This window comes from Poromitra crassiceps, assembly GCF_964638095.1.
Source record: "Poromitra crassiceps genome assembly, chromosome: 20".
NCBI lineage: Eukaryota > Metazoa > Chordata > Actinopteri > Beryciformes > Melamphaidae > Poromitra > Poromitra crassiceps.
The window spans coordinates 10,731,198-10,757,780 of NC_139637.1; the positions used below are offsets into that span (position 1 = coordinate 10,731,198).

Genomic DNA, 26,583 nt, shown 5'->3' on the forward strand with positions numbered 1-26,583 from the left:
ACCAATAGTAAAATAGGGGGGAGGTTGTTCCTCATATAGGTGTGCTCCCCCAGTTCTGATAGCACTACACACCAGGTGAAAACCGTCTATAACAGCTGATCAGGGGTGGAAGTAACTAATTACAACTACTCAAATTACTGTAATTAAGTCGTTTTTTGGGGGTACTTGTACTTTTAAGAGTAATTTTTTCAAATCTGTAATTTTACACTTACTTAAGTATGGATTGCACTATGTAATGTACTTCATTACTTTTAAAATCATAATTGAGTACTGAGTACAATTTGAATGAATGTAAATCCAAACTGGCTATCAACTGGGATGACAGGTCAGGTTTCCGCTTTGGAGAGAGATGACCACACTGACCACAACTAGTGCACGAGTTTTGGAGGAAAAAGAAAAAAGGAGATGGACAACAGCAAAGTCCAACATAAAGTCCAGCGCGCTTCAGCCAATTTTGGAATTAAAGGGTCCTGGTGCTCAACAGTGGGTTAGAAAAAAAGTTGAAGAAGACAGATATACCTGTCAAAACGTCAGTCTACCTAAATAAACGTGCAGACGTTACGTGACCTGGAAAGAGTGCTCCAGTGCCCTTACTTTGTGTAGTCTATGTGGAGTGCACTTATATAGACTACGAAATAAGGACACTTGACATAGATACATAGACATAGACATAGACATAGACATAGATAAAATAGCAGTTGGAAGTTTTGCTTCCTGTCTGCGGCTGATGCTAATAAACAATCTCAGTGGTTGTCAAACAGAGATGATGGGATTTACTTCTTGAAATAGATTCAACAACAACAGCCATGGAGAACTCACAATCTGACCTGCGCTGATGTACATGTCTTTTTCCAGCAGATAACGAGGAACTCTTTAGCCCTTTTCAGGTCAAATTGGTCACGATGTTCTTTGTGATTTTCACAAAGTCATACATCCAGGACAAAAATATCAGAGATCAATCAAACTCACCTGATTGCATGCCATGCGAAGCGATCACACTGCAGAGAACCAAGACAGTCCACATCATGTTTCCACCTAACATGCTTCAAACCCTGATGGCTTATATTCACCATATGTAGCCCCGCCCACTTGACCCAGTTGACAGGCTGACCCCTGTGTTGGAACATGAGGTGATACGAGGGATCAGCCGAGCCGAGCTTTGGGAGGCTTGAGTGTCTGACTCTAGCCATCTAATGCTGTTTACATTTAAAAAAAAACTGCGAGATAAGCGAAAATGCATCAAAAAGTATTTTGATACAAATTACAAATACTTGATCAAAAAATGTATCACAATACAAATACAAAATACTGGTCTGAAAAATGGATTTCAAATACAACTACATATTTTGTATTTTGAAAATACATAAAAATACATTTTATAAAAACTGATAAAGAGCTGCAACGATTAGTCAATTCATCGATGAATTGCCATTTCTTTACAAGAGTACCTGGCTGCAGACACTGGAGGAACCTCCACCCTCCCCAACTGACAGGAAGTCACGTGACCTTTGCAGCGGAAGTTCATATTCTTTCATCTTTATTGACACACCTCGGCAGCAGAAGTTCATCTTTTTTTAATGTTTATTGACATTGAAGTTAAACAGACACACAACGAACATAAATTGCAACTTTGCCAATGAAGTAGCCACATGACTTTAAAAGGCTTTATACATATATAAAACTAAGAAGTTAGCAAGTAAATGTGCTATGGATAGCATTTCTAAAGTAAAGATATATAACTAGAAGTGACAGCCAGAATGATTGGTCGCTATGGAGACAGACACAACTACACATAGCCCTGTCCAAAACGTGAACAGAACATTCATATTGGACCCTTCACAATGTTTTTTAAATTACTCAATAAAAAATTATAGTATCCAATGAAAATGACTAAATCACAATCACACATATATAATAGGAAAATATACTCACACACCTTTACATACATGTTACCCATAGCACCTTTAATCAATTTAAATACTGGTATCTATATATATATATATATATCTATATCTACAAACACACACACACACACACACACACACACACACACACACACACACACACACACACACACACACACACACACACACATATATAATCATTAACCTACTTATTTTCATTATTGCCATGCTACATTGTTATTATATACAGATTTTACAGTCACTCAGTCAATTTGGACATAATTTCTGAGCTTTGGTTTCTTCCAAATCTCCTCCATCCATTGTTCCTTTTGGATCTGAAACAGTTGTTGTTTGACTGTAGCCTACTTACATTACACTGTAGAGTAGCCTATTCATAAAATCATATGTAAATCACAAAATGAAAATATTGCAGACACCTTTCTTGACCAGGGATAACTGTGTGCTCTGTCCCAATTAAAGATATGTTTGGTCACCCTATCCTCTGGCAACTGGACAACTACTGCAGACCAAGACATCAAGCTTAAGTAGAAAATTACCTCTGACCAACATAAAAACTGATGGTCAATGTCAAATGGCCAGACGGTTAACTGGGTAAATCGCTTTGCTCTGCAGCTTTGTGCTGTCTGTTGTAAATGCAGCATATCACGAAACACACATGCAGAGAAGACGAACAAACAAAACAAGGCTGTGTTTTATATTAAAACAGTGCATAACGGTATCTGCGTCGGTCGCGCTTATGTTAACTAGCAAGCTAATGTTAGCTTGCTAGCTAACGATAGCTTGTTAGCTAACGTATTGTTAGCGGTTAGCCTGAACAGACCCCGGTCTTAGGGGGACACGCCGGCATTCCGAAATGTCGGCACTCCGAAATACCGGCATTCCGACAAAATTGTCAACAAACATTACACTGGTCAACAAACATAAACAACTTCACATCCACCATCATCATCATATGAAAGAGAGCCAGTGGACTTTGTTTGTTTGTTTGTTTGTTTACATTTTTGTCCCACTGATGATGTCACAATGGCTATGACATCATCATTGATGTCATCAGTGACATCAATATTGATTAAAATCATCTTATGACATCACTGATGATGTCATATAGGCATGCAAAGTTGAGCAATTGTGTATGGCAATACAGCAGGCGAGGCCACGCAGCAGCCGAGCTGCGTATGCGAGCTGCAGGGCGGGTGAGGCCGCACAGCGGCTGAGCTACCGCTGCACGAGCCAATCAAGTGCGCTATAGTGTCAGTAAGTTGCCAGATACAGTATATAGTCTTTATTTAACAATATAGATATACAGCAACATGATTTATTCCACCACAAAAGGTGACTTTTCAGTAGCATGTAACCATGGTAATTAAAGTTGCTGCAGTATGGCTTTCATGGTGAGTGGAACTTGCTAATCCTGTGGCTAGTACTAGTTTAGACGAAGAAGTGATGTGAAGTCCGACTCAAGACTCATCCTACTCTGCCTCTGATTTGTGGTTGAGTTTGTTCTGAGCCAATCAGCCAATCAGAGGCGGAGTAGAAGTGACATCTCACATTGCATTTTTTTTATTCCACGGTTTAAACCTGCGTCAATGTTTAAAATGTGTCAATTTGAGAATAAAATGTATTTTATGTATTATTATGTAAAATACAAGGTCTGAAAGTATTTTGATACAAATTACATCTTATTTTTCTCTGTCCAGCCAAATACAAATGACAAAATACACAAATGTATTTCAAATGCGTATTTCAAATACTGCCCATCTCTGGTACAGGGGTGTCAAACTCATTTTTGTCCACGGGCCACATGCGACCCAATGTGGTGTCAAGTGGGCCAGACAATGAAAATTAATAATCAATAATAACCTATAAATGACAAAACCTCCACATTTTCCCATTTATCTTAGTGTAAATAATTACAGGTACAACCCTACAACACGTAGGGTTATCTCAGCTACCATCACGCACATTATCTACCGTCTGTACTGTGCATTACAATCAGGGCTGTAGTGGAGGGTAAACGCACTTTGCCCACCCCTTTGAAATGAGGCAGATCATTTACTCACCTATTTTCAGATCAACTGTATCAATCAATGAGGGCAAACAAGGTGGGTAAACTCAGCTTGGATAGTTTACCCACCTCTGTATTTATCACTACACCTCTGATTACAATTGTGGCAACTGTGCAATTCTCTATAGTCAAGCAAAGGTCATGAAAATAGCTGACTATTTAGTGATTAATACAGATCACATGAATAGGCAACTTAATATTTAACTTGCTCCTGAAACCTGGTACCTCTTAGCCTTCACAAGTGCATCACATTGGATTGAAGGACTAACGCCGGGGTTACGGTGCCATGCAAGAGGTTTTAATGTGTCTCAGAACTTGATTATCATGCTGCTGTCTCAACCTGGTCTCAGTGCACCAGTCCAGCATTTGGGCACATTGGTACAACTTTTGAATGTAATGTATTGGGGTATGTGTATGTTATGATTTTATGTACGGGGTACGGTGGCGCAGTGGTAAGCGCTGTCGCCTCACAGCTCGAAGGTCCTGGGTTCGATTCCCACCTGGGACGCTGTGGGCGCTGGAGTTGTGACCCCCCCCCATATCTTCAGTGCCTACTGCCCAGGTGGGCTATCTCGTCGAAAGGGCCTTTCTGTGTGGAGTTTGCATGTTCTCCCCGTACCCCCCAGGGGGTTCCTCAACATCTGAAGTTGGTCCAATGATGGTCCAATGAAGGTCCCCGGGTGCTGGAAAGAAATAGTGACCACTGCTCCTGGCCTGCCCCCTGGAGGAAAGGACAAGCCTGGATGGGTCAAATGCAGAGGACATATTTCACCGGCCACCGTCAGCATGAGTGTGTGTAGTGGCCGCATGCATGTGTTGTAGTGTGTTCGTGTGACAATAAAGACGGGCTGCCGTCTGAAATCGTGTTTAAAAATCGTGTGTATTGTCTGTTTTTATACTGGACCTTGTGTCTGTTAATAAAGGTGATGATTATAGATGTTTTTTTTTTAAGCCGATGGGGCTTTGCACAACAGAAGCCTCCATTAAAATGTTGAAATCTGAGGTGTCAGTGTCTCCATAATTACAAAGATAATGAACATTGCTGAAAACTATGAGCATTAAAACGACATGTGAAAGGACTTACATGGTTTCATGAAGGCACACAAAGGTAAGGTGAGTCCACTTTAGGCTTCTCACTGCACACTGCAGTCAATTAACAACACCTGCTCCCTATGGGCTACCACGTGCAATGTCCATGGATCCGACACCATGCTGGGAACGGTACAGAGGTTTGTAGAATTTAGAAGCAATTTATAAGAAAACTGTTGTTTATGTTGACATAACGTCAGAAGATGTGTTTCCTTGTTGGAAATGCGATTGTGACAGCATCTGTGGGTGCTGATTGACAGGTGGCTGCTGTGTCACTCGGTCCCCTCGTTCACACCAAATAGGCTACATTAAAAAAATGTCTGTCTGAAGGCATTTATTTGTTTCTGACTCTGGGGAAATGGGGGGAAAACTGTCAAATTCCCCCAATCTCTTTATCTTTATTGTTTATTTGAGCAGGGACAGTACACAATAAATATATTGCACTAGAAATAGCTAAAAGCTCATTTGCATCTGTAGTCCCTGGGCACACAGAGTCCTGTGCGCACACAGTACATATCAAATACAGAAAGAAAAAAAATCCTAGTGTCTAAACAATCAAGATACATGGTACAAAAAAAAATGATGAGACTTACTATTAGCAAGGTAATACACATACAATGTGCACAACAGTGAAATAGAACACAGAGGTAGATAGCAATGATGGTGAAAAATAAATCTATCTCTATCTCTGAACTATCTCTTTAACCAAATAACACACATTTAGGCTATTCTATATAATCCCCTTTTGAAAATGTAATATCCCCTCACTTCCATTCACTGAGCCTCCCCTGACACTGCTTGGAGCCCCCCTGGGGTGGGGAGGCCCGCCTCCCACTTTGAAAACCACTGGTTTAGAATATTACAGTATGGGGGGATTTGGGGGCTTTGGTAAATAAATGAATGACAAAGCCCCTCGACTGTGGGCAGTAAATAAATAATAAATAAATATATAATAATAAATTATAATAATAATAATAATAATATATAATAATAAATAAATAAGTTAGTGACCTCAACATCATGTATCAGCCTCTGGGTCTTGGGCCCCCCTGAGCTCTTGGGCCCCTGGGCCTGTACCTGGATTTGGGCCAAAGAGACACAATCTTTTAATTAAATTAAATTAATTAATTGAATTAGTTCTTGGGATGAAAAAGGTTGAGAACATCGGGGTTGGGAATCACTAAGCATTTCTTGAGATGTTGTGTCAAGAGGTGAGTTCTCAGTCTGCAGGCAGAAAGGTCACAGCTGACCAGGGAACGGAGTCCGGTCTGATGGATCTGGAGGCTCTGTGGTGATTTCCCCTCAGCATGGAGGACTTCCAGAACATCAGTAAATGCTGAATGAATTCCACCAGACATCATGTCAGTTGACACAGTTGAACATCCTCCACACCCATTTGAAAATATAAAGCATGCCATTTCTTGTCCTATGCTGCCCTCTACTGGTGAGAAAAAAAACAAGGTCAGAGGGTACTTCTATGGCAGTGGGAGTTTTGTAGTTCATTGGATATACTGTAAGGTTGTTTAGTTCCTGCTCAAATAATTACATTTGATTCAACTGTATTGTCATTGAACAGAGTACAAGTACAAGACAACAAAATGCAGTTTAACAACTACAACAGTATAATGCATTAACTAGGGGTGTCACGATACACTAATTTCACGATACGATACGATACACGATATTGGGTTCACGATAATGATACGATATATTTTAACAATATTATTTTTAACAAAAGTAAATAATTTTTATGTATTTATTTATCATTTATTTAACCATGTGAGTCCCGTTGAAATCGAAACCTCTTTTCAAGGGAGCCCTGGGAAAATAGTTTCATTTGAAATACACAAAATACAAAACAAATGCTGTTTTTGGAAATTGTTATTATAATAACTATAAAACAACATGGAAGATAATGCTTCGCTTGCAATAGAATGTGTCACACTGACACAAACTAAATGTTTGTTGCATGGTGAAAGAAAAATAAAGTATAGAATCTATTTCTTAAATAACTAATGCTCAATGGTCCCTAAACTTATGTAATCTTGTGTACCCCTTGAGCTGTTTTGCCATGCCAGTAGTAGTCTACCCCCTCACTCATGCGTGTTGATTCTGCTAAATTTGTTCTATTATTATTCAGGAGCAAAAAAACTTTTTTTTGTTTTTTTACGATATCATTTTTTTCTGACGATACGCATATCGTGACGTTTCGATATCGCGATATATCGTGCGACGAAATATCGTGACACCCCTAGCATTAACATATGAACCTATGAAGAGTGGATGTGAAATGTCAGATATATACAATGCATAGTATGAACAGTATGGTGTACTGGACGTGTGCTAGGCATGTATATTCAGGATCATTTAGTTTAACTGTACAACTGCTGTTCAAATGTTCAAAAACGGTTCCTTGATTCAAGTTTCCAGTCGTCACACATCCAGCTCTGACCCAGTTTCTTGGAGCGTCTTTCAGTTTTGCGATCTGTGATTTGATCCACAGAATTCCCTTTTCTTTTAGCAGCCTGTCAGGAGAAATGATCTGCCTACTTCCTACCTATCTACTACCTGATATGAAACATTTAGAACTACAGAGGAATCCAGGACTTCACATCTTTCACTACGGTGTTGGCAAGACTGACCCACAGCACGCTACTTAGCAACATGCTGTTGTGAAGAAACCCAAGACATTAATTTAGCCTTCGAAAGAGCATTTTGCCTGATAAGATTTCCCCACGTCATCTCATGCATCTTCATGTTCCTACTTTTCCACCAAGTTCTGTTGTCATCTGCATTGGAGTCTAATTCAGCAGCCATTGTTTTTCCATCTCTTGATTTGGTTTTGAAGCAAGTCTTAATTTAGCTCATATTAATCATATTTAAATGATTTGATTAGTCATTAATCCCTTTGTCTTAATAGGACATCCAGAGCACATGAGAGGGTGAAAGCAGAACAAACAGATCAGTAGGTTGGATGTTGGTTGCCCTGCAGGAAATCTGATACATTTACTACCCAACACATTTCTATGAGAATCAAACGTTGCACATACTGAAAAACACATGTAAACACTGAAGTTGACAAAGTCACGCATTTCTTTATTTCCAAAACGTTTGGAAAATCCCATAAATCATAGATTTACCGCATTGTTTCCTCTCAATGTAAAATTTTTGGCTGATACCGATAACCGATATATCGTGTATCCCTAATCTCAACTACGGTACTATCCTTGTCATTTTGGGTCAAAACAGATTGAGGAAGACGAGGAAAACTGAGGCTGGAAACTAGGGCTGTGAATCTGCACTGGCCTCACGATTCGATTACGATTCATCTGTCAACGATTCGATTCAATTCGACGATGCATCTTAAATCGACGCATCGCTTTTTTCCCCAATACACGATTTCTTTTTTCTCACTGTGTGGCTACTTTTAAAACAAAAGTGCATTTGGAATTGCATTGTATTATGATCCATAATTAAAATAAACAAATGCATGTACTTCCATTATATTTTATTTGATTATTTTTATTTGTTTTATAATCTATTTTTGACATTTGTGAATCGATGCAGAATCGTGCACGTCCGCACCGCGATGCATCGTATAATCGATTATTTTTGACACCCCTACTGGAAACCAGCCAAGAGATAAAAACTCTGTTATTATTGGACACACAGCCAGAGGGAGATTTCTCAAAGCACACACAGCTGGACAGAGGAAATGATGACAATGGCTACTGCCGTCTTTTCTCCATTTTGTTTATTTTACAAAGTTGCAACTCCACACTCAGAAGTTCCTGTGAAATGAGAAAGAGGTAGAAAGAGAAAGATTAGTGACATATTAAAAGTTATTTTTCAAGCATCACAGAGCAAACATTTCTAACAGATACTGACCCAACAGTATGAACCATTCAGCATGTAGGATTAACATCACACAGCATTTAACATTTACAGAGTGTTTAACCAGTTTAAGTGCCCAGCGGTCCTGAAACTTGATGACCGTGCCCACATTCATCTAAAACAACTATGCAATGAAGACTAATTCTTAGTCAGTAGCACCCTAATAAACCACTACTGGAGGTACGGCTGTCACTTTTTCCACAAATCAAGGTCGAAGTCGAACGAATTTGAAATGACACACAATTCGTTCATATATTCAAATGTACAAAACCCCCGGAGAAGCACAGCAGCTAGCCTAGCTTTGCTCATGTTGCTGGAGAAACACAGCAGCTAGCCTAGCTTTGCTCATGTTGCTGGAGAAACACAGCAGCTAGCCTAGCTTTGCTCATGTTGCTGGAGAAACACAGCAGCTAGCCTAGCTTTGCTCATGTTGCTGGAGAAACACAGCAGCTAGCCTAGCTTTGCTCATGTTGCTGGAGAAACACAGCAGCTAGCCTAGCTTTGCTCATGTTGCTGGAGAAACACAGCAGCTAGCCTAGCTTTGCTCATGTTGCTGGAGAAACACAGCAGCTAGCCTAGCTTTGCTCATGTTGCTGGAGAAACACAGCAGCTAGCCTAGCTTTGCTCATGTTGCTGGAGAAACACAGCAGCTAGCCTAGCTTTGCTCATGTTGCTGGAGAAACACAGCAGCTAGCCTAGCTTTGCTCATGTTGCTACTTCATAGAAACAAGCCAGTTGAATTCTCAGTTAACACGTAGTCAAATTGGGCTGAGAATGGGAAATAATGCGTAGTTTCTTCTTTCTCAAGTCGATATTTTCACAACACAACTTCTCAGTAAACTTCTTAATAAACTACTTCTTAATAAACAAAAGAAAACAACGAGGTGAACAGACTTTGCTGTGAGGAGCTGTCAGAAAGTTTCACCTGTCTCTCCTAACTATCCACACACATCTCCTGTGCTGCTGACGTATCCTCCGTCTCGCTCCCTTCACGTCTGTGGACGGTAGAGATGGAAACAAACCACGGGGACTTTATTGCCGTCATTACTACAGCCGTGTGTAACGCAGGTCACCATCCGAACACAACAGGAACGATACAGGCAACGCTAACGGCGGCTAGCTTCCTATAAACGCTGCTCTCACATAGGCTGTCACTTGAGAGCTGCAGCGCTATGTCGACAACATGGCGGCGGTGGGCGTGCCCGTACGTGAGTGACGTCAATCTAATAAGGTCTAGTGACATCATTACACTGATCACGTCCACACAAAATGCATCAAGCAAACCTGGACAGAGGATTTGATCTCAGAATAAGCTACACTGCATGACAGGGACGTGGTGATGGTGGATGAAACATGGAACAGACGGCAATTCTAACTATTGATAAGCAGGGACCTATTGATCATTCACCTTATTGTTCATGTTCTTATGTATGCATATCCCAATGCATTCCATATTGTACAAACACACTCCACTCTAAAATTGCATAAATCTCCCAGTCAAAGTAAGCCCCCCGTTCACACAGTACGCCGAAGCAACGCTCAAACCTAGGCTAAACCTGCGCTGAACCCAGTTTCGTTTAGGCGTCCCACCACCGCGTGCCACGCCGAAGCCACGCTCACACCTCGCTCGAGAGATCGTTCAGGAATCACGCCTATTCCAAGCGTGACGCGTGAAGCGGCCGGGCATGAAGTCAATGGGAGTTGTGGGCGGGTTCGAGGCGCCGAGAGGAAAAGAGAAGGCTTCTTGTGTGAACGGTTAAGCGCGAGCCTGCCTCAAGCTTCAGTTCTGCTTACGTTAGGCGTACTGTGTGAACAACGGCTAATGCTCTAGTCACACAGACAGTAGTCTCTTAAAACAGACTGTCTCATCTACATCCGGCGAATGCAGCTATACACAGTCTGTACGTTACACCCCCAGAACATGCACAAGGAAGTTGGGAAAAAAACCTTCAGACAGGAAAGAAGTTCGACGGAATCCGACCAATCACGACACGTGTCCACGAAAAATGCGGCATATTGGATTTTGATTGGACTAATGAGCGGAAGACCCGCCTTTCTGCGATTCTGATTGGACTAATGCGCGGAAAACCCGCCTTTCTACTTCCCATTCCCGGTTGGTGCATGATTCTCCCCCACGAAGTACAGACGGTATGGCGGAAGCATTTGAAAATTGCGGAAGCCAACTCGTCTGTTCTAAGAGACTACCCAGACAGTAACAGTCCCAGTCAAAGTCCTGCTATAGTCACACAGACAGTATTAGTGCAGGCTTACTTTGAGACAATGGTGTCGTTCTTTGCCAGCCTCAGGAGGGAGTCGTCAGCCTCACCCTGCAGGACAAAAATCACGTGACTCAACATTTGACTCAAGCAGGATTGTTCATTAATAAGCCTGCATGATGACAGGCAGCAGGCGTCCTGGAGGACTTCAACATGAGACGGATATGACAAAACAGGCAGCAGGCGTCCTGGAGGACTTCAACATGAGACGGATATGATAAAACAGGCAGCAGGCGTCCTGGAGGACTTCAACATGAGACGGATATGACAAAAGGACGGGACAACAGGTTGGACAGAGCGCAGTGACAGACAGAATACAGAAGAGACCGGGCAGAGACGTGACAACACTGAGACAAGCAGTGGAGGAGAGGTAGACTTGAGCTTGATGTTAACTAAAGACAATCGCATAGAAGAGGCAGGTTCCTCACAAAGTCAAAGACATCAAAGATCTTCAACAGAAAACAGGCGACTGGCAACGCTTAACTTTTAGCTAACCTGTTGGCATCTACCGTATGTTCGCAATGGCATCCCAAGTATCATCATACTATTATGGGATGCGAACAGTTGTATTATGGGATGTGCGTTTCCCAGGCAACAACACATGTTGACACGTTTTGGAGCAGCGCAGCACGCTGGCACGATGCTCCTAAAAGCAAAATGCTTATTGTTTTGAATGAGTTGGCATCTTCTATTACTGTCAACACCAGTATTGTTGTATTGTAATAATATGCCATAAAGGTGGGGGAAGGAAAAAAAAAAAAAAAAAAAAAATCTGTAGAATGGTAGGGGAAACACTGCATAAATGAACTGCTTGACATAGCCAAACTTTGAATCCGCTTGTGTTTACACACGGACCCCCCCCCCCTCAAGACCCAGTTACTCGTTCATAATAGAAGGAGAGTACTCAAGTATTTAAATGACTTACAAAGCCCATCCCTAGTAGAGGCTAACTGGCGACCAGATTAAAAAATAAATCAATCTGTTGTCAACATGTTTGACAACAGACAGGAGTGGTGCAGCAGACATTCAACACGAGGAACATCCTATACGTACCATTCTACGGATGGCGCCGCAGATGGCGTAGGTCTTGAACTGACCGTTGAAGCGACCCGTCACCTTGTCAACCTGCAGAGGAAAACGGTGACCTGGATGAGCTCAGCAAGAACAGACTATTAAGTCTCCAGGAACAAGAACAGACTATTAAGTCTCCAGGAACAAGCGCCACACAAACAAAACAGTTGTTGTTGCACTAAAGTTTTCACTCAACAGTTTTTAGTACATACGGCAAGGGGTTAGGTAGGTACTCAAAAATAATATAAAAGCACCACATTTACCATTATAACAATGTCTTTTCATTTACAACTCATTCAATAAACAACAGTTCAGCATCTTGAAAAGCATTTAAAAAAAAATCCCACCCTGTATTGAAGCATATGAGCTAACAAGAGTGTTAAAGGCTAAGGCCTGTGTTTTTCATGCATTGCTTAATCTCAACAAATCGGATGAAATCAACAAAATCAGTAATGATTTGATTTTGCAGGCAAATCTCGCCTGTATGTAGCCGGTGCCCAATAAAGCCATGTCGCAGCAAACAAATTAGCCGTCTGTAAACATGTTCGCCATCTCAGGAAAGTAGTTGCGTAGCACAAAAAAATAGTCCCCGGCGTAATGAAGGATTGGTGCTCGCACGCGCTGTGAGCACAAACAAACGCACCCAGGCAGCACACAGTCTGTGGACCTGAAAGTGTTGTAAACAACTTTGTATATTTCTTTCCTCATTTTCAACGCAGTGCGAGTAACGTTACAAGCGTTCAAGTGAATTCACGTCCTTTAATGTGTTCATAATGTTATGAAGTAGCAGCAGCAGCATACACGGCTCTCATTGACGAGCTCAGAGAGCAGGTAACTCCGCCAACGTTATGCTGAGCCCACCTGAATACATTCACATTCCGTGGCAAATAATATCCGCAGGTAGGACTGAGAGCAGGTAGGACTGAGAGCAGGTAGGACAGAGCAGGTAGGACTGAGAGCAGGTAGGACAGAGCAGGTAGGACTGAGAGCAGGTAGGACAGAGCAGTTGGATGAAAATCGACCATGAGGAGCTTTTTGTCACGAGTATATAAGCCTGCAAGAAAGTTTACTATGAGCAGCGGGGCAGACGCTGCTGATCATGTGAGTAGCCTACAACCACATGTTTGTTTGTTCCTCTGGCTGTAGTTTGCCTGATGTGTGTCAGTCACAGCACTGCTGTGCTGTTGTCTGATATTCGAGCCACGACTACGCCGCGGGATCGGCGCAGCCGAGAACACGTTACCGGATTTTTTTTTTGTGAGCAGTTACCCGCACGCTCTAAATTAATGGTCGCGGTCGCAGTCTCAAGGGGGAGGAGCAGCAAATATTTGAGTGCATAATAACATTTTCAAAATTCACGGGAAGACAGAAAGGGAATGGAGCAAACACATTGTTGACCGTTATGGTCTTAGAATTAGTTAACGTAAGTAATGCATTAAAAAACACCGGCTTCATGACTCCAACCCACCGCTGACATTTTTGGATTTGAACACTTAAAAGTATTAATCCTAGTCAAGTCCCTGTCCACACTACCCGCTTAATTAATACAGTGGCCAAATACACACTTTGATGAAGCATTTCAATGCAAAATAGTAGCGTTATTTCCCCCATGAGGATCAATATAGTGCTATCCAATCTTGGAGACTGACTGAAACCAGTCTTTTACCTCAGCAATGTTGATCTGGATGGAGGCATGGTCCTTCGCTCCGATGATTCTGTTGCTAGCAGAGCTGCAAATCATAACGCACACTTTTTTATTTATTTGTGAGGACATCCCACTTACAGGAATTTTCACATTCACTGTACACTCACCAATCAATCAATCAATCAATGTTGAGGACATCTCAGGTACAGATAACAAAAGATATTCAGGCCAGGAGGCACAGGCACATGAGCAATGTTGTCTAATCATAACCAAAATCCCTTAGTGACTGTTTTAGCCCAGTTGCCAATGATTGGCTAACATCAGTAGGACCAAGGTACTTACTGTGAATAGGAAGTGTATGCCCTGGCTCCGGAAGCATGCATGTACTTTTAAACTGAAGGCAGCAGTGCAAACAATATTTTGCTCCTCTAATCCACTTTCCAATTCGTAAGGTCACTCTGACATCACGTGAGCAAGGGGGGGGGGGGGGGGGGGGCAGCGCCATTCAAAACAATGAGCGCGGACGTGAATTTTGTAAACAAGACACGTACATGGGCTTCGGTTTTTAGCCCGAATATTACAAAAGACCCCACTGATTCATAACAGGTCTAAAGTCATAACTTAACTCTGATGAAGACACAGTAGTGTCGAAACGTTAGTTTAATAAAAAAAACTTCATTATACACTTGATCTGTGTGCTCCAGTACCTTTTGGATTACATCCAAATACCTAATAGTGACAAGCAAGACGACAGTAAAACAGACAGGTTTTTGTATTAAGTTTGGCATCAGTGGTCGTAACCCATTAAGAGAGCGAGCCTCGTACCCCCAGCGTTGTGTAGCAACAACACCGACAGTAATTCCAGAGTAACCTTACGAATTGCTAACGATACCTTTGGTTATTGTAAATTATTCTGAATCCCCCCCTCCTTAAATGGTAAATAAAAACAATCATAATAATCGGGGGGGGCAGACATAAACCCACTCAGAAATCATTCACTGAAGTGTTGAATTTTGGGATGAAAAAGGTGACTGAGTGTCACCCACAGTTGACAAAGCCATTAAGGCAGTGGTTCTCAAACGGTTTCATATTAAGGACCCCTAAACTGACACGAATTAGACCACGGACCCCCAATTGATAATACTTTGTCCCAGGGTCCCCCATCTACTATGGTTTTTGCTTTTAGATATTTTATTACAGAAAGTGTATGAAAACCATGACCAAATTACAAATTAGCCATACATTCTGTCATTGTGTGTTACTATGGATGAAATTATAGTGAAAATAAATGATGCCCCTTTTGCTGGGAACCCCACTTTGAGAACCACTGCTTAAGGTACTTGTCCTACCTTTACCAGACTGGACATGCCGTCTACAAATATGTAAACTTTAATGCACAGACGATGGAGAAGTATCCGATCTTTTCACACATTCTAACCGACTGCATTTTCCGTCTGCTGCCACAAAACGTATCCTCCTATCGGGGATAAGGTACGGCGGCACCGTTTCGCCCCTTTCAGGACTATTTCTCCACGGTTTGGACGTTTTTACTCACCATTTACGTGGGACGTACAAGTCCACGAATTCACCAGCGTCGTTCTGCATGTTTACAGATTAGGCGATAGGCAGGCGGTCAACTGCAGGATATGAGAGACAAAACCAGACATGGGTTAAGTCCATCATGAAATAATAACAGCATCAACAATATAACCTCAATAGTAGCATCGCTGTTAGCAAGCCGAGCGCATGTGGCTTCAGACAGCTAAAGTTAGCCTGCCAGCTAAACACTCGTACACCCATATTCAGCGACAACCGCGAGCATAATATCACGCTAGAGTTAAATGAGCACGTTCACTTGAACAAAAACCACAGAAGTGTCGGTTATATCCAGGTTTAATGTGATATTTTCACATTTTAAAACGAGAGCTCACGCAAAACCTACCGTATGCGACAAATGGCCGAAGGGAAAGGAAGTGGCCGCCCGCGACCCGGAAGGAAAAAGTCTAAACTCTGTTGGTGCGTGATGACTGACTGGCGCCACCTGCTGGATTTACCAAACATCCCACCAAACTTTTTACCCCCATTTGATAGGATTTTGTCCCAGGGTCGCCCATCAGAATCAGATAATATTTTTTGCTTTTAGATGTTGTATTACAGAAAGTGTATGAAATACACGATCATGTCATACATTCTGCCATTGTGTTACTTATGGATGGAATTATTGTGAAAATCAGTTCCCGTTTTTGCTGGGGAACCCTCTCAAGGATCCCTGGGGGTCCCTGGCAGTGTTGGCGGGGGTAACTCATTACAAAAGTAACATATTACATGTAATATATTACTTTTAGCAGTAACTCAGTATTATAACTTATTACTTATAGGATTTCAGTAATATTATACCAATTACTTTGTCAAGTAACTCAAGTTACAAATTGAGTTATTTATTTTAAATCAAAGCACATATTTAAAAAAGATACAATCATTTCCTAATCAAACCGTGTGTTTTTATGCAAATAGATAGACAATAACAAAGGAAAAGAATAACATATTTAATTTTGGATTGTTTACACTGACTTCAAGGCGGTTGAAATTATTTTTCGGGATGTTTCCGGGGTGGCAATGTCATTCTGGTACTGCTGTTATTATGGTGAAAGTAATGCAAAAGTAGTGTAATAAGTAACAAGTTACTACACAGACAGTAATATTGTAAAGTAATGTATTATTTTCAAATGAAAGTAACTAGTAATATGTAGTATATTACATTTTGAAAGTAACTTGCCCAACACTGGTCCCTGGACCCCACTTTGAGAACCATTGCTTTACACTACTACTACTGCGAGACTCCTAGTCGACATCTAAAGAGCTCTATGGTTCTCCTTGGGGCATGGAGCGAGTCATGGGCAGCGTGCTCTCCCTTTAGCGTCTACAGAGAGCCAAGTTCATCCCAAACAGCGCCACCTAGCTGCAAGGGAAATCAATGGTGCAGAGACCTGCTCCACACTAAAGGGAGAACTCAATAGACAAAAGGAAAAGTGGGCACATCCACTCGGAGCTGCAGGTGCAGGACAACAATGGCAGTAACAAGTATCAAAAAGAAGTGAAGTCCGCACACTGCATCCACTTAACTCACAGTTTATTTGTTATATTGACGTTTCGGTTGTGAGACCTTCATCAGAATGAAGCACAAAATGACAGAGCACCCATATATACAAGTCAAACATCTCCTCCTACTCATGGGCGTGGGGGGAAGAAAACAGGTGAAAGCAATCAACCATTAAGGTGAATCATCACAGGGTGCATCTTGCTTCACATGAAAAACAAAATAATGGAGAAAGACATTCTCAAGACATAATACACAAAAAAGTACATTTTAAGATAGTATAGCCTAGTGTAGGAAGCAAAGTTGTCGGTACACTAGAAAATACAGTAAACAAGGAGCAAGGGCAAGTCTAAAACAATCTGTAGAAAAACATTCTATAGAGAAACTTTTAGAAAAGGAGGGGCCAAGGCAGTTGCTCTGCAAAGGGTAGGATAAAGATGCCCACACATAAATATTAAAATAGAAATAAAGAACTAAGGGAGGGATGACCTCCAGGGCAGCTAAAGTGAGCAATGCTAATGTCAGACAGGATGTAGGCTGATCACAAATATCTAAGTGAGTCTGTACTCACAGATGAGGGTAAGTGAAGAAGTCTATCAAACGGAAAAAAAAATTAAAGGAATGGTCTAATATGGAATGACTCATTCAAGCCTCTGGCAAAAGTGTCTGAGGTAGAGATCCAGAAAGCTTCCCTCCTAAGGAGTAAATTATTAATATCACCTCCCCTAGGTGGCAGTCGATGCGCAAGACGGAGGCAGAAAGACAGACTCCGCGCAGCCCTGTCAAGTAGTTTTCCAGTGGCTGGAAAACTATTCGAGCAAGACATGTCTTCGTGTTGTGCAGTGCGATGCCAGAATCGGAAAGCTATTGTAGCAGAGTATTCGGGTCCGCCTATTCACACTTGGTTAATAAAATAATAAACGATAGAGCCAGGCTGTAACGTTATAACAAGCTTCTCCCCACATATCCTGTTCTACGGCAACTCGAGGGAACATACACAGCCTCGCACACACGCAATAGAACACAACACAACACTGAACAGTCTGTTACACTATCAACAAAGCAAGGACTAAAGTTTTACCGAATCCCGTCAACTCATAGCCTACTGCTTTTAATGCTAACCGTAGGTATCTTTGGTTGCAAGCCGAAAGAGGAAATCGTAAAAAATGCCCGACTTTGCAGTGCTCGCTCATTTCATATCAGGTAAGCTGTATGTAGCTGTAGGCTGCTAGTAACAGCCACATCGCTCAGTTAGTTAACAACCAAGTAACGTTAAATAATGTCATTATTGAGTTGAACTGATTGGAACGAGGACATCATTAAAAATGCCCGAAATGTAGTGCTCTTCATAATCAGGTAAGCTGCCTGAAGCTGTAGGCTGCTCAGCCACATCGCTCGGTTAGTAAACGACCAAGTAACGTTACATAATGTCATTATTGAGTTGTGTGCATTATCATCATAACAATATATATTTCCAAGTTACAGAATAATTATCTACGCTATCCCCAGTTATAAAGGAATGCACGATATGTATTGCTGGCCACTAGGCTTGGCCAATTGACAGCGCCAGTGCGTATGGGTCTGTAAGACATATCCCATTAACCAACGTTCATTTCGATGCATAACATTGCTTATCACTAGGCGATAAGCTGTGGTAGTAAGCAGAGAACTGCATTTTAAAACTAAAATCTAACTGTGTGTCGCAGATGGGCACAGAGCAGTCCTGACAGCGGGGCTTTTACACAGCTCTCTGTGTCTGTCTGATAATGATCAGGTCAAATTAGAATTATTAATTAATTAGAATTAATTATTAATTAGAAAATTAGAAATTAGAAAGAATCAAACACAATATTGTACACAACTGGGAAATCTCAACACTTCTGCACTGATGTGTTTGACAATTTTATTCCAAACCTTGGCACGTTTGTTCTATTGCATTTTGTTGTCCAATTGGTAATGATGATTGCCCGAGCAGGCCCAACAGCTCATGTGTACTGAACCCGATGCATTTGAAACACAAAGCGACACCATCAGTGAAGTGACATCATCGGTGATTTATGATATCACTGATGATGTCAGAATGTCCTTTGAGACTGATGGCTGTCTATCATCAGTGTCTGTCACAAATTACTTATGCTCAGCACCATTCAGTTCAGCTCCTTATCACAAGCATGTCTCAATGGGCTTTACATCATCACAGTCACATATCTACACACAGCACGTTACCTACATCACATACATACTAGACATTTGACTAGATTACATTATACTACACAAACACAACATATCTTTGGACTTTGGGAGGAAACTGGAACACCCGGAGGAAACTCATGCAAAACTCCACGCAGAAAGGACCGGGTGGAGATTCAAACCCGCAACCTTCTTCCTGTGTGTGCTAACCTCTGAGTCACCATGCCACCCATTGTGACGTCATCAGTGATGAGGGCAACCTATTCCTATATGGTGATTATTTGCCCCACCAGTCTACGCTCCCAGAGTGGCTGTAGTTTCCCCCGTAGCCGTCACTGCTGTGGAAGTTGCCAAAGCCACCTCCTCCGCCAAAGCCATGGTTTCCTCCATGGCCCCCGGTGCTACGCCCACCGCGGCTACCGCTGAAGCTGCTGGAACCAACAGGCGTCTGACGGTAATCTCTGGCTCCAAAACCACCAGAGAACCTCTTTGAGCGTCCGCGGGTGCTGCTCTTGTTGTGCTGGTGCACGTAGGCCAGGTCCTTGAGCCACTTGGGAAGCTCCTGCTTTGCCTCCACCAGAATGTCCAGCAAATCTTTGGTTATGTTGCTGTTTTTGTTGTTAAAGAACGACGTGGCCCAACCAAGGTTGCCCACACGCCCCGTACGGCCAATACGGTGAACGTATTCCTCAATGTCACCGGGCAAGTCAAAGTTAATCACATGCTTCACGTTGGAGATGTCCAGACCTCTGGCGGCTACAGCCGTGGCCACCAGGATGGGGCAGCGCCCAGACCGGAACTGATGCAGAGCTTCCTCTCGGTCTCTCTGGGATCGATCTCCGTGGATGCTGGTGCAGGCATAATCTTCACGGTAAAGGAAGTCTTCCAGAGCGTCTGCTCCTCTCTTTGTCTCCACAAACACCAGTGTCAGAGAGTCTTTACCGGGTTTGTCTGCCACATTTTCCTGAACCTCCTTGGGAATGACCGGGGCATTGAGCAGGTCAAGGAGATAGGACCTCTTGTCGCTCTCCTCCACCCAGACCACCCTCTGGGTGATGTTTTCTGAAGTGGAGCCGACACGGCCCACGGCGAGGAAAATGTAGTCCTCCAGGAAATCACGAGCCAGGATCTGGATCTCCTTGGGGAAGGTGGCGCTGAACATCATGGTCTGGCGGACGCCTTTAGGCGGCATTGCATCCTGCTCCACGATGCGTCTGATCTGTGGCTCAAAGCCCATGTCCAGCATACGGTCAGCCTCGTCCATCACCAAGTAGTTGCAGTAGTCCAGACCGATCTTGCCCCTCTCCATCATGTCCACCAGGCGTCCAGGCGTGGCCACGAGCAGGTGGCAGCCTCTCTCCAGCTCCCTGATCTGCTGGCCGATATCTGCGCCGCCGTACACCACACAGGGCCGCACGTGGGAGCGATACGCAAACTTCCTGGCCTCATCGTAGATCTGCAAGGCCAGCTCTCTGGTGGGAGCCAGGACCAGGGCGATTGGGTACTGCTTACGGCGGCCATATTTGCTATTCTCATATCCAGTGGTGTTGGCGGTGTGCAGAGCATAGTCTCCTGGGCCTTCAGTGAAGATCTGACTCAGCACTGGCAGCAGGAAGGCAGCAGTCTTACCAGAGCCAGTCTGGGCACAAGCCATCAGGTCTCTCTTGGACTTAATGATGGGGATGGCGTGTTTCTGAACCGGAGTGGGACGCGTGTACCGACACAGGTTTATGTTGCCCATGATGATCTCGCCCATGTCCACGTCGAGGAAACTAACAATGGGCTGTGGGCAGTTGGACCCAGTGGCCTCCACAGGGATGTCATCATATTTCTCAAAATTAATCCCAGTGTTGCTCCCGGCGAACAGCTCATTCTCCAGGCGGCCATTATGTGCTGTGGGCTTGGACCAATCATCGTCTCTGGACTCCTTCGCCCAGCGGCTGTTTCCTCCACCACCAAAGCGGCCATGGTCGTACCTCCCCCTGGAGCCTGCCCCGTGGTCACTGGAGAAGGCAGACTTGCCCCTATCGGAGCGCCCACCGAAGCTGTTGTAGGCAGCATCCCTTTGGGCTGCTCCTCCCACGCCGCCATCTTTGTTGTTATAACTGCCGAACTGAGGGGAGCCCCCATGGTAACCATGGTAACCGTTCAAAAATCCATTGCTGCATCCACTGTCGCTTCCGGGTGAGTCATTTTTGGAAGCCTCTTTGTTCCTCAAGTGTGGTGGAATGTAACACCTGCCAGTGCCTCTGCTTTGTCTGTCAGCAGAGTTCAAGTTGACCACATGACTCATAATTTAAGAGAATTATGGGATTATCTCTCAGGAGAAAGGATTTCTTTGTTCAGACCAACTTGGCTGTTTGGGTTTCCCTGGCAGGCTACCGGTACTTATATAGAGTCTAGGGAGTTATGACATCACTGATGATGTCACTCATTGTGACATCACTGATGATGTCATCAGTGATGTCATAAATGCTTCTCTCGAGCAGGATTCATGACATCACTGATGATGTCACTCATTGCGACATCATCACAATACGTGTATTTTTTTTAAAATAATAACAAAATAAAGAGGGGGGGGCTTGCAGCCTGGTCGCCGCTCTTTCTCCATTCACTCTCGACCTCGCTCTCTCTCTCACTTGTGAAGCCGGGGGAGGGGCTTAGGCTACAAATGGACATCGCATGCTACAAACAACGGATACACATAATAATAATAATAATAACTTTATTTATATAGCACCTTTCAATAAGGTAAAAATAGTAAAAATAATAAAAGTAAATAAAATCCAAAAAGTAAGATAAACAAGATAACATAGTTTAAAAAGGTTACAACATCCATCAGTTAAGAACATGTCACATTAAGCGGCAGCACCGTTTAAAAATGAGTTTGACTCCCCTGCTTGAAGTGCAAAACAGCTGATCAACTCATGGAGGAGACATGTTACTGTATGTCCTCACACAATGAAAAACACTTTATTGCACATTCACAGTCTTACGATTTATGAGCTCTAATGCAGATACATGATACATGTAACACATTTGTGACTTATATCACATCTTATAAAAACAAGCGCAGAACTTGAATGACGGAAAGGACACATTGTAGTGTATCATGGTAACATGGTCATTTTGGTGTAGTGTATTCATGTAAACAAACGTGTGGATCAGAACACGAGGCCCATTCCCCTCCAGAATAACTGTAGGTAGATCACTGCTCACTTTTAATGATTATATATATATATATATATATATATATATATATATATATATATATATATCTATATATATAGATATATATATATATCTATATATATCTATATATATGATTGATTTTCTTTATTTAAGTGTCATGCTTCGAATGAAGCCCAGCCCACATGGGCTTACAGGACACTTTTACTGTTCATCATTTAAACAAACAATGATCAAAACATTAAACCAACAGAAAACACCCAAAATACATACAGTAAAGTTGTACAGCATGAAAACCACCACCTGAAGCTACTGAACTGTGCTTGCCTTCTATACTGTATATATATATATCTATATATATCTATATATATATATATATATATATATATATATATATATATATATATATATATATATATACATATATATATACAATATACATTTTAAACTTAAATGAAAGTTGTAAGACAGAAGGGGCGGAGCATTTGACAGCTCAGTGACACTTTGTCTGCTGATGGGAACTCATGGTAACACACCAGTTCTCTGAGTCAAATCAACCCCATGACAACCTTATCAAACATTCTATGGCAGCCACAGTAAGTGAACCAGCCAAATTCAAAGCTTTGAATGGGAATTGTGGTTCTATTCATTCAACATCTGTGAGCAGCGCGTTCAGGGGCGTTACTAGAAATTCTGTCTCCTGAAAATGTAACGTTCTGAAATTGTTGACACCCCCGAAATACAGTGCAGCGTGAAATCACATCACATGTAAAACCATGTTAAAGTCTCCATATGGTGCTACTGTTACTACAGTACGACTATTCTACTGAAGAACAACCTTTAAGTACCCTGTGCGATTTGGGTGTTCCTAAATGATGAATTTCATCTTTTTTATTTTTTATTTATTGCACAAGGCAACGTGACCCTAAGGACTTCTTTTTTCGAGAGAGAAAAAAATCTGATTTCGACAAAGAAAATATTTTGTAGCCTTAAATATATTGAAATAAATATTATGAAAATGTTGCAACCCTGAGGACACAGAACCACTACTTTGCTGTGTTTCTTATTGTGTCTCCGTCACGCAGGTGCAGCCGACAGCCAGCTGGAAGTGGCACCTGCACCAGCCTCGTGGTACACCTGCACCATCCGTGTGGTTGTGGTACACGGTGATGCGGATGTAGATGGGCTTGGCCTTCATGTGGTCGAGCGTGCAGTTCCCACATGCAGCGTACCGGATGTTCTGCGGAACTCTGCCCTCAACTCGATCTGTCCTGAAGGAAGAAAAAGCTGATGAATACCGGCAGAGCAGACAGACGGAGAGGAGAGGCAGACAGCAAGGCTGGCCCACCAAGTACAATATACTCTTTTCAGTCGCTTTTTGTCTTGTTCATTTCATTTGTTTATATAGGGACAGATACACCACATATAACATTTGTTTATATAGGGACAGATACACTATAACATTTGCCCACGTCTGATGACATTATAACCTAGGAGGCTCATTTGCAATGCCCGTCCCTAGATGTTATTAAAAGCATCTGTTAAAAGCAAAGTACAGTAAGAGGCAGTAAAATATACAGTAAACATAAACAAGGATATCATAAAATCATAAAAACCGGTCAATCAGTCAGTCATTCAATCATGGAGCAACACAAACACAAGGATATAAACATTGTATTTGTGTAGTTGTACTTTTACTTCTTTTCTTTAATCAGAGGAGCAATCTGACTTTTACTCTGAGCTACTTGCTTTTATTAGCAGGTTTTCACCTCAGCTTAAAGTAAGCTGACCAGATTTCTCAAATGAAAATCGGGGACATTTCCAGCCCGGCAATCAATATATCATTAAAATATCCAATGTTATTATTACCTATGAAATAAAAAAGGGGGATGATTCCGGTCTCATGACTGCTGTACTGTAATAAACAGTGTTTATTACACACACACACACACACGCACGCACGCACGCACGCACGCACACACACACACACACACACACACACACACACACACACACACACACACACACACACACACATACACACACACATCACTGTGCCTCTTTACACAATGTGTTCTCCAGCAGCATTAGATTAGACCGGGTCGTCCGAACCTACTAAAGGTGCGTTCACACCGACCTATTAAAGTTTTTCGCTGGCATCGAGTTTACATACAAAGTCAATGGAAACGAGCGATTGAGCGTATATTCGCCTGGGAGAAAAATCGCTGGGCGTCCGAGCGACAGAGACAGAGCGATAGGGAGAAAATACGCTCGTCGCCCGAGATGAAATATCCCAACTCGAGCGAAAATACGCTGGCATCAGTCGCTCGCTGTTCAACGCTGATTGGCTGCCGTGTGAGAGCGAGTCAAGGATCACACTGGCTTGGAACAAACCGCTGGTTTATTGTGTGGCAACAAACCGCATTGACAGGCTGACAGCTGACATGAAGTGAAGTCTGTCCTACCGGTATGGAGCTCGCATTAGGAGCATGCTGATAGGCTTTAGCTTGTAAACAATGACGGTGGCTCGTAGTGGACAAATATCATGACATTGCGCAACGTTATAGCCCCCACATGTCCGTCAATTCATGTGCCTGTTGATGAGCGATTTAAACAGAGTGACAGAGAGATTCCAAAGGGTTGAATCAAGCGACAGAGCGAAAAATAAATATCTCGGTGTGAACACAGCTTAAGTGATTTTTCGTTGTTCAAGATTTCCTGAAAGAGCTAGTACAGAACAGCAGAACATGTAAACACTTGTTGGATGCCTGGATCAATGGGCAGTGGCGCCGGAACGAGTTTGTAATTAGGGGGGCAAAAACAGGAAGGGACTCTATATCGAGGATGCACATTGCACATGCAACATTACTCATCTGATTAATACGACATATTTGGGTGATGTACCCCCATCAAATTGCTGTGGCGGGATGTTTTAAAGCTAGAGCAACGTTTCTGGTGTCATCTGAATGGAAGAATTACTAAATTTGAATATGAAGAATATAAATGTTGGTGTAATAAACTTGGATTACGAGTCCTTTTCATCAAATGAGTAGCTATAATTTGGGAGTGATGGTGTTACAGTAGTAGGCTACTGGTGGAAGTGCACGGTCACAATGTGGCCCTCTGGTATCGAGGACATTTTTTGTGTGGTCCTCTCTATCATCAAAGTTGCCCATCCCCGGTGTACAGTATAGGTCTTTTTCTTCACAGTGTGACTGTTTGGTTGTTTTTGCTTTGAAACGCTAAAGAACAGTTGATTTCAGTTGTTTTGGAGAAGGCTGCCACCAAGTTGTGCTGAAAACCTCCCCGTGTGTCACGGACAAACACATTTCCCAACACGTGTTTCATTTGGCATGAGGGTGAGTAGAGGATGGCGTTCTCATTTTTTGGGGGGGGTGAAATTAAGTAACAACTCTCGTGTTTGAGTGGATCCTCCCCTGGCTAAAGCCGGGTTCACACCTAGATATTTATTTTTTGCTCTGTCGCTTGATTCAACCCTTTGGAATCGCTCTGTCGCTCTGTTTAAATCGCTCATCAACAGGCACACGAATTGACGGACATGTGGGGGATATAACGTTACGCAATGTCATGCTGTTTGTCCACTACGAGCCCCCGTCGTTGTTTACAAGCTAAGCCTATCAGCGTGCTCCCCTTGCGAGCTCCATACCGGTAGTACAGACTTCACTTCATGTCAGCTGTCAGCCTGTCAATGCGGTTTGTTGCCACACACTAAACCAGCGGTTTGTTCCAAGCCAGTGTGATCCTTGACTCGCTCTCAACACGGCAGCCAATCAGCGTTGAACAGCGAGCGACTGATGCCAGCGTATTTTCGCTCGAGTTGGGATATTTCATCTCGGGCGACGAGCGTATTTTCTCCCTATCGCTCTGTCTCTATCGCTCAGACGCCCAGCAATTTTTCTCCCGGGCGAATATATACGCTCAATCGCTCGTTTGCATTGACTTTGTATGTAAACTCGATGCCAGCGAAAAACTTTAATAGGTGTGAACGCAGCTTAACAGAGACCGTCGATAGAGAGGAAACTCACTGGAAAGTCCACGGGGCGACTGATGTGCTTCTGAGGTCCGATATGTGTTTGAAGATGGCGGGGGGCTGGTGCTGGTCCACCGCCTTGCATTCAGGA

At 42.7% G+C, this 26,583-nt stretch overlaps 1 protein-coding gene and 1 pseudogene across 3 annotated transcripts; both read right to left on the bottom strand.

Annotated features, from left to right (window-relative positions):
* Window positions 1–8,816: 8,816 nt before the first annotated feature.
* Window positions 8,817–15,939, bottom strand: rps21 (ribosomal protein S21; the record flags this gene model as incomplete). 2 transcript variants are annotated; one of them, XM_083656811.1, is made up of 6 exons in its annotated part: window positions 15,908–15,939; window positions 15,521–15,602; window positions 13,987–14,050; window positions 12,303–12,374; window positions 11,245–11,300; window positions 8,817–8,870 (listed from the first exon to the last, which is right to left on the bottom strand). In XM_083656811.1, exons 2-6 carry the CDS (start codon window positions 15,568–15,570, stop codon window positions 8,861–8,863), a joined length of 252 nt encoding a protein of 83 aa, XP_083512937.1. In that variant the 5' UTR covers window positions 15,571–15,602; window positions 15,908–15,939. The 2 variants fall into 2 exon arrangements, with proteins under 2 accessions (XP_083512937.1, XP_083512938.1); XM_083656812.1 differs by lacking the exon at window positions 8,817–8,870 and having other exon boundaries at window positions 11,241–11,300.
* Window positions 15,940–19,529: 3,590 nt separating this feature from the next.
* Window positions 19,530–21,545, bottom strand: LOC310794856 (putative ATP-dependent RNA helicase an3 pseudogene; annotated as a pseudogene). The gene has a single exon. The product of its transcript is annotated as a putative ATP-dependent RNA helicase an3 pseudogene (transcript).
* Between the last annotated feature and the right edge of the window lie 5,038 nt (window positions 21,546–26,583).